Source organism: Triturus cristatus, chromosome 11 (genome assembly GCF_964204655.1).
Source record: "Triturus cristatus chromosome 11, aTriCri1.1, whole genome shotgun sequence".
Lineage (NCBI taxonomy): Eukaryota > Metazoa > Chordata > Amphibia > Caudata > Salamandridae > Triturus > Triturus cristatus.
The window spans coordinates 1,054,116,612-1,054,126,064 of record NC_140594.1 but is presented as its reverse complement, the minus strand read 5'-3'; the positions used below and the strand labels follow the sequence as shown (position 1 = coordinate 1,054,126,064).

At 42.3% G+C, this 9,453-nt stretch overlaps 1 protein-coding gene across 3 annotated transcripts in view; it reads left to right on the top strand.

Annotated features, from left to right (window-relative positions):
• Positions 1 to 2,644: 2,644 nt before the first annotated feature.
• Positions 2,645 to 9,453, top strand: part of ATP11B (ATPase phospholipid transporting 11B (putative)) — a 446,007-nt gene continuing 439,198 nt past the window's right edge. For all 3 annotated transcript variants that reach the window (XM_085635367.1, XM_085635368.1, XM_085635366.1), the window contains exon 1: positions 2,645 to 2,899. In XM_085635367.1, the coding sequence (XP_085491493.1) occupies positions 2,873 to 2,899 (27 nt within the window). In that variant the 5' untranslated portion in view covers positions 2,645 to 2,872. The remainder of the gene's footprint in view (positions 2,900 to 9,453) is intronic.

Genomic DNA, 9,453 nt, shown 5'->3' with positions numbered 1-9,453 from the left:
TCACAGCGAATGACATCACAGCATGGCATCACTGGAAGTAACATCACAGGAAATGACATGGCCTCACAGAAAATTACATCACAAGAAGTGACATCAGATCCTAATACCTCACACTTATGTTTAGCAGATCTATCATGACTACATGTGAGTGCATAAAGAAAGCTAACAAATGAGCTTTTGAATCGGGGTTGTGCCAAACAAGTGACGCAACCCAGATGGAAAATGTTGGCCTCAACTTATACATCTTTTTTTTTTTTAAACTCTGCCACAAAGAAATTGGTAACAAGGAGAGACGTGGCAGTAAATCTGTTCTGCTTAATTGGTTGCAAAGTCTGTATTTTAAAATATCTTATGAGGTTAAGGCACCTGCAGCAAAGATCATTGTGTGCCCAGTAAGTCTCAGGAAATAATAATATTTGTAAGATAACTCTGGAAACTAATGCTCTTGCTGGAGGGATCTGTGTTTTGGCTAGTCCCAGTAGCAACGAGGGTTGATTTGTCTCCTACAAGGCCCATCATCTATCATGCAGATGTCAGATTTGTATTTTATCTAGCTAGGTAAATGAGTTCCTGCTTTTAACACAGGCATCTCTTTGATATATGCAGTTCATAAATTGTAATCTTTCTAATATAGCACAGTGGGCAATGAAGGACATGTGACTCTTACACCTTGTAACACTTGCTGTCTTATTTAACAGATCCTGTACATTGTTTTACAAATTTATATGATTTGTTGTGAAAGTATGATGTGTACTTTTAAAGTGCTCTGACACCCTGCATTGGCATGCGTAGTGCTATAAAAGAAATAAAACAAAATAGTGGTATTTACATTGTCATTTGTGTAACTACCGGGACAGACCAACACATCTGATATTCTTACATATTTCTTATATACAGGAACTGAACAAAGTGAAAAGTCTGACTTAAGTCCTTGTGAAGTAATAAGCTGTTTGCCTATGTTTTCTTTCCATTCATTTGCATTTAACTGTGGGGCTCCAGATAGCTCCTAGAAGAATACTCGAACAAAAGGAGGCCTGAAAGCCCCTTGACTTAGGTCTTTGTTTTTAAACCCGCTTCAATTCAAAACAAAGTCCTCTCCGCCTGCAGGTTGCTGCTCGGTAAGGAAAGAGGACAACGTGTAGACGCTGCTGAATCTGTCTCCGTGTCAGAAAATTACACTGGGACAAGTTCAGCATATTTCAACGGGGATCAACTTTTTGGCAGATTTTATTTTTTTTGCATATTTATATAGCGCGAACTCGACCCGAAGGTATTGGAGCGCTTTACATAGCACCGTATTGACATTACACATTCAGGCACGGGGAGATTAAGTGATTTGCCCAGAATCACAGGACGTGGACGCGACCTCGAGGCTCGAACCGTGGTTTCCTGCACCAGAGGCGGCAGCGCAGCCGACGGACCACATCCTCTCTGCGGTGTCCATCTCTGTGAACATAGTGAGTGGACGCCGTCAACAAGCGTGTACCCCCGACGTGTGCCCTTGCTGCAAACAACTAAAATATTTAAATACAAACATTTTTACATTCAAAAGTTTGGAGTATCCCATCTGAAACGGGTGTTGACATGTATGCGTGCACGCCGTGGGAACTTAGTGGCATGCCATCGTTTCTCCCTGTTAATTTCTAGACTCTCCCACCTCTAATACTAATACATACATGCCAACATTTCAGAAGAGCAAAGTGGGAGATTTAAAAAAAAAAAATCGGGAGAATGGGGCCTTGATTCGGGTTACTGTCATGTATGGGCTATGGAAGTGTGCTGCTGCAGGATCGGAAATTTGAAACGCAAATGCACGTTTTTTTCTTACCTTTCAGAAGCATGGAGCGCAATGGCAGGCAGAGAGAGGGTGATGCAAGTCCTGTGCACTGGCCTGGCAGGTTGCTGGCAGTGCATACACCGCCCCCCCCCCCCCCTCCCCTGTGTGGCAGCCCAGGCTGAAACAGCTTCCAGGGGGCACACACACACACAGCAGCCCCCGCGTACTTCACAGGTCTTTAAAAGACCATTCGCTTGTTAATGGGCTTTGTTGGTTTTTCACCCCTTCTAGAGCCCCTACATCGCCACTCTGACTATTGCTGGAGGAATTAGCATGTTACACAATACCAAGCCCTGTCAGCTGAAACCCCCGAGGAATCGGGTTTTTGCTTACAGGAATCGGGAGGCGGGAGACTAGCCTTGAAATCGGTAGTCTCCCGCCTGAATCGGGAGAGTTGGCATGTCTGCTAATAGTACTCCGAAGCCCTTATGTAATGTAACTGGTCCTTTTGTAAAGCGCTCTGGCACCTTTGGGTAAAGTTCGCGCTATATAAAATCCCATTCAATACTAATAACATCTATTTAACACTACCGCTAAATAGGCAGAACTCTAAGAACCTAAACATACGAGCGACTGGCTCATGATAAAAGTTCCACTTCAAGAAACAATTTTCTTGCAGTAATGTTGTTTAAAAACAACAAACACCACTCCTCGCATCGCAGGGACTCTAACTGTAGGTCAAAGAAAAACCACTTCCTTTAACGTCACGGGACTCCCCTCCCGTTTCCGCATAGCGTTGATGACGCCACTTCCAGAAGGCTACGCTTCCGTCAGTATAGCACTGTGGGCGGGGCTGTCGAGCTGGCTGCTGGGCGGAGCGTCAAGCGGCGGAGTGGGCGTGGTTTACTCAGTCCACTGACAGTGGTCGAAGGATGAGGGTACCTCAGCCTGGGAGAACGTGGATCCTTCGAACGCTGTGACGCGGACCTACGCCATAATCGTCTCCTGGAGCCCGCTATGGGAGGGGAACGCTGAGCGCCAGCCCGAGCCCCGCGGCGGGGCAGCTGCACGGCGGCACCCGCAAGAGCCGGGGGGATGTTGCGCTGGGTCCGGCAGCAGCTGGTAAGTCAAGCCCTCCGACCCTTCAGTGGTTATGGCTGGGATAGAGGAGAGAAACAAGTCTGTCTGGCGGCTTCGAGCCGGTCCGCGGATGTAGTGACGTGCTAGGCCGCACCTTTGTGCTACAGGTGAACGGGGACAGAAAGTAAGGTAAGTTGTTGGAGGAGCGGGAGGAGGCCCCGAGCCGGGCTCTGTGCACCGTCTTGTTAGGAGGTGCTAATATTACGTCTGGGGATTCCCTGGGCTACCCTAGTGGCTCGGCTGAGTCGGATCAGTTGCCCTAATCCCCATGGAGAGGAGCCCCTTGCCGCAAGACTACTCGGCGGTGAAGCACCCAGCGTCACCTGAGCGCTCAGCTGCCTGATGCGGTGTCTGGGGCACCTGTGTGTTTGGAGAAGCTGTTTATTTTCCATGTGCCCCTGGAGTTATAGAGTGCTGCCTTGCCGACCGCAGTGATTTCGTTTCAGGGCGATAGTTGGTCGCAGGTGAAACTGACACTTCCTGTAAGTCGAAGTTCTCCGCGTTCCTTGTGCCGCTCTGCTAACCGACTTCTGCAAGTCTGTAGAGTACAATAATATTACAATAGTGAATTCTGAAAAGGGAAGGCAGATTTTTTCAGACAGTTAAAAAGCAGCAGAGCAAGACGATAATGCATGGGAATTAATTGCTGGGGCAATACATGATAAAAAGTTGTGTTCTAGACCCCTATTGTCTAGATCTTGAGGATATAAGGGCTTTTTTGGTGTCATGTAACATAGTTGCCCTAGGAAGGAATCTAAACTCATTACAGGTGATTATTGAGGACAGAAATGGTATGATCATTGTATTGTAGGAGACCTGGGAAGAGCATGAGGTGGTGATGAGTGACTTTAAAGCTTTTAGCACCAGTGCAGTTAAGGACAAGTTTGGCCGGCCCGCTGGAGGGCTTGCTGTAATGATTGGTGTAAAACACGTGATTGAGGGGACCGTTCTATTTCAGGAATATACTAATTTCCTGACGGTCTCACTGTGTGATATATTACCTGATCAGCAGAACAAAAGGGAGGCAAAAGGCTGCCCAGATTTCCTAGTAATCAACTGTAACTTCACTTTGAATAACAAATTGGATAAGCAGTTGAAGGAGCTTGTAGCTCTAATGGATAGGGTGAGTTTACATTTTCCAAAGGTCCCTGTCCTGTTTGAGAGAGATTAATGCTAAAATCCCATTTAAATCAGCAAGTATGAGATTCAAGGGGAGAAACAAAATAACTCTGGGTATCCCGTACCAGCATTTGGAGTATCATCAGGGTGATGGGAGAGGGAGGAGACTGGGTCTCTTGCTTGATAGCTTTAATCTAACTATTGTGAATGGCAGATGCGTAGGGGACCGGCCTGCTCTGTACACCTTCGATAATGGAAGAGTGTCCACCTTAATAGATTATGTTATGATCTCTACAGAAAGTTTTGGTTTAATCAAGTACTTGGTGGTAGGCAGTGATCATGAACCTATAATTTTAACACTGCAAAGGGACTCGCGCTTAAGAGGTCTGTGGGAAAATAGCTCTATAATATATCATTTGAACAAGTGCAGACTAATATGGACGGGTAAGCTGAAACATTATACACAAAATAAAATGAAGGTCTTGAAAGCGCAATCTTCTTTGATGCCACAGCTTATGGTACAGGAGTATGAGATCTTTATTGCCACCATACGCAAAATGGCAGCAGAAGATATTAAGCGTGGTAGGGGCTGGAAGGATCCAGTGGATTGGTACAAAAAACAGGCTAATGTAGTATTGAACAAGAACACAAGGGAGGCTTAAAAGGAAGGTGGGGCTAATAGGGATCACCTAATTAAAGGCTATAAGAAAAGCTATTGGAAAAAGCTTTACAAGAATTGCCCGGGAAGAGTAGGAGACTATATGGACAAAATCAATAGCCTCGCTGAGAGCAGGAAATACAAAGGGCTTTTGGACAATAGTAAATAGTGCTGTGGTGACCACAAGTTTTGTAGTAGAAATGTGGGTGAGCTATTTATCGGAATTGTACAAAATCATAGAGGTAGAGAAGGATGGAGTAGGAAGCGGGCATGCTGGGTATTGGATTCCGTCAGTAATGGAGATAGAAACCGTTATAAAAGGTTTAAAAATTCCAAGGCCCAGGGCCTGAACTGCCTCTCCTCCAATACAATTAAACATAACCCAAATCTGTGGGCCCAAGTTCTAGTACCAGTATTTGGAGCAATAATAAGTGGTCAGCGTATTCCTGGAACATGGAAAGGCAGTATAAGGGTCCTTCTATTAAAAAAGGGGAAGCAGGACCTACCGTCAAATTACCGTATTTTTCACGCAACTCAATATTCCCTGTAAGATATATGCAAACACCTCCTAGGGTTGTTAGAACATTGGGTAAGCAAAGCTAATATTCTCCTTAGAGTCCAATTTGGGTTTTGAAAAGACTATTCAACACCGGATGGATGTCTTATATTAAATCTTTTAGCTGAAAAATATACATTTACGAAAAAGCAACTTCTGTACGTGTCATACATTGATTTGTCAACAGCTTTTGACACAATAAATAGATCCCCACTCTGGGAGAGGATGAGGAAATTGGAGTGCCCACCAGGCTTACTAAAACTGATTATCCAACTGCACGAAGGCTCATGGACCAGAGTAGAATTGGGAGAAATGGAGCACTAACAAGAAAAAATTATACCCCCTAACTGATTGTGGCAGGGGTGTATGTTGGTCTGCTTCTGTTTTCCATATACATAGTGGACGCTGTGGTAGGATAAAGCATGGTTCGATCATTTTCACCAAAATTTGGTAATTAGGGCCATTCCAGTAATGTTTTATGCAGGTGATACAGTTTTGCTGAATTTGATGCCGGTCGGCCTTCAGAGACGATTGGATGCATTTGCTGAGTTTAGCAAGTCTAATTTTTTGATAAAGGATGGCAGAGACTAAGTTAATGGTTTTTATGAAAGGGAGGGTACAGAAGAGAAGGTCTAAGTGGTGGTTAAATGGCGTCCCAGTAGAAGAGTTAAAGGATTATCGCTATCTTGGCCTTCTTTTTAGATGCAATCTTAATTTTATGCACATATTGATATCCAGGAGGGGAGAGTTAAGGCCATTGTAGGTGTATTGTATAGAATGGATGCTGCATTGGGCCCTACATCCACCGAAGTGCTTAGAGAAACATATAATGCTAAAATTGTTTGTTTGCTGCTCTATGGGTGTGAGTTTCTACCTGTGAAATACATAAGTATGCTAACCATAGAAATGAATGTTTGGAAAAAATGGCCAGGCCTACCTAGAGGGACTGTAAATGGTGCCTTGAGGCTCGAAATTGGGCCTCACCACTTACTATTAAGTATAAGCAACTGCTCCTTACCTATTGTCTTGATCTTTTTAGATTGGATGTGTGTTCCCTAAGGCAAATTATAAAATCCTGCTTGCAGGAGAAGTATGCCGACAGGTGGGTGGCAAACCTACTGGATATTAACGTATCCCTAGATGTTGCAGTAGTCGAGCAACTCCAAGAGTTGTCTGTTACACACCAGAAGCAAACTGTAAAGCATTTAGTAATGGAAGGCTCTAAGAAGAGTGACCTAGAAGATGTGTGTAAGAGAGAGAAATCTGTGTAATCTAAAGGATGTAAGGTATGGGGGGTATATTCAACCCTACCTGCGGGATATAAGGAGTACCTATGTAAGGAGGTTGGCACTGAAGGTACGATTGGGGCAGGTACCAGCTTTTATACGATGGAAGTTGGTTCGGCAAGTTGGGTTGGATATAGCAAAGTGTTCATTCTGCCTGTGGGGATCACTGACCTTTGTGCACTTACTTAATACTTGCTCCTGTTTTGCTGCTAGTAAAAGAACATTGTTGCTACCAACCTTAAGATCAACTCAAATACCCCATACAAAAGCATTTAATGCAATACATTTTATGTTGTGATAACATAACTTTGTGTTATGCAGTAGGGAAATTCTTGTCTATCTTTTACGATCCGTTAGCTAAGCAGAAAGACTTGCAGTATTAGGGATATTGAATGGAAATGTTGAGGTCACTGTTTTAGATATACTCTCAATATGAGAAAGGGTATTCTGTGGAAAGCTAGTTGTTTAATAGTATTCCACATAATAGTATATGTATTTTTGCAGTTATGTTGATTTACTTGGCACTTGGGAAATCGGATTTTTACACATTAATGTTCATTTTTGGTATAGACCATCTTAATGTCTATCTCGCTGACTTGCTCAAGAGATGCAAATAATTGCAGTTATAATGTTATTGCCCTAGTCAGCACCTTAGCAGATTGTGTTTTGCACAAGGATAATGTGAACCTTGTCTGGCAATAATGCAGACCAAATATTCCTGCAGTAAGGGAGTTAAGGTCTGTTGTTTTATTATGAATAAGAAATAGGAGGGATTTGAATGTTTTTAGATACTGATCAGGTAGCGGGTAAAATTAATATTGGTTGATTTTTAAATGTTATGAGGGAAGGTAAAGAACGCATTTTTTATTGTAACTGTATACGTTTTAATATGATAAGTGTTTTTTTGTATTATCTGTGTATATGAATTATTTGTATTTTTAGGCATGATTCCTAACTCAATAAAACCTTAAACTACTTGTATAGATAGTCTTTTTTTTTTTTTTTTTGTTCTCTTTCTTTTTTTTAAACCAGTATGTGCTAAATTTAGCTCCCACAAAGCTTCAGCCTCAGACCCTGAAGGGATTCAGCTCCCCTCACAAATGTAACTCCTTTCAGATAAAAGCTTTTATCGTTTGGCTTTCTGCCTGCCTCAACAAGTTAGTATATTTAAGGAGAGATGCTTTCTTAGCTAGCTGTTGGTCCATTAGTCCGAACTCCAGTCTTATTTGAGCCTGTGAGGCGTTCTCAGGAAGGGCAAGTAAGAGACAGAAAGGCTTTCACTACATAATATTTAAAAAATGCCCAGGTTTCTCTGGGCAGGCTTCCGCGCTAAAAGCTACTGCTGGACTGAGCTTTACTCTCATGATTCCTAACACTCCAAAATCCGCATGATACCGTAAATACCATACACTTTTCCCTTGTTAAATTTCGACAGGGTTGTCGATAGTTAATGAAAGGTGAGGTATTTATTTAATGCACCAAGTGATTACTGGGTCCATTAAATAACACCTAACTCTGAATTCCAATTCCTTTAGCAAACATGAGTTTGTGCAGGGGTCGAAACACCAACCTACTCAAAATCAGGGCTTTAGTGTAGCTCTGTCCTGGGATACAGAGGTTTTAGGAGGGAGTGTTTGAGAAAATGTCAAATAATCTGGATGAAACTGGCATCCTTCCTGGTGACGGCACAAGTAGGGTACACACTAAAGATACCTAATAAAGCAAAGTAGTAAATAGGATTGGCTTTAATAGCCAAAAGAATGGTGGCAAGACATTGGGAGAGGGACCCCTTCTTAAGATTGAATGTTGGATAAAAGAAATGCTGTATTGCGATGATCAAAGTAAAGTGTACTGCATGCTGCTTCTCAGTCAGTCGAGACATAAAAGTATCTGGGACCCATTATATGTACAGCATCATAAAGACTCCAGTGGACAACCCTTCTGGAATGCGTGTCAAAAGACCACAGTAGAGACCAACCTGAAAAGTCTCCATCTAGATATGGACACAGGCAAACATATTAGCAGATACAATTAAGTAACTGATGGTATTGCACATTACAGTACTCTGCTGCTGCGCTTAATAAAGTGTGAGAGTGGTTTGGAAGTGGAGGAGCAGGAGAATTACAAAATAATGGAAGTGGCATTTCAGTAGAGATGGATATATAAGACTAAGTATAACGATGTTAATGCAGTATTCAGATATTGAAATGAGCAACAAATTGTAATTGAGATGATCACATTCATACCATGTATGTATAATACAGTTCATTGAAATAAATAATAAAAAAAGATATTGAGCTGAGCGGCAGAAAATGTTGGCATCAAACAAAGCAAAGTTCTTGCTAAAAGACTTGCGTACTCTGTGCGACCCACCAGAGTTAGGCTGTGCAGCATTTATCCTTATTTTGCTACTGCTTACCTGTCAATCTTTTCAATGAGGATGATATCAGATTTAAGAGAGCGAATGTAAAGATATTTTGTGGCACGAGTTACTGTGCATTATATTAATTTCCCAGCCACGATCACACAAAGAGAAACCTCCCTCTTGCACTGTTCCCGCTTGTGCCATTCTTTACAGCCATCTTTCTCCTGAACTCGTAAGAGTTCTAACATGACTGGGATAGAACGACAACATTCTGACATTCCATTAATACTACACCTCTTTCCCTTTAAAAAACAAAATAAAACCTTCCACCCAATTCCCTTTAACCCTTAACATAATTACAGTTGTAATAACACAACAATTATAATTTAAACACATAAGCCAAATACCCTAAATATGTCACATTACGATTTATCTTAATAATACATCTCGCACACAAGTATTAAAATTGTTGAATTTTCTGATACTACAACTGTCGTCACACATCGTCTCATTTTCACCTCATAGCATTTTCCCTGTTCACATTATCCAGAT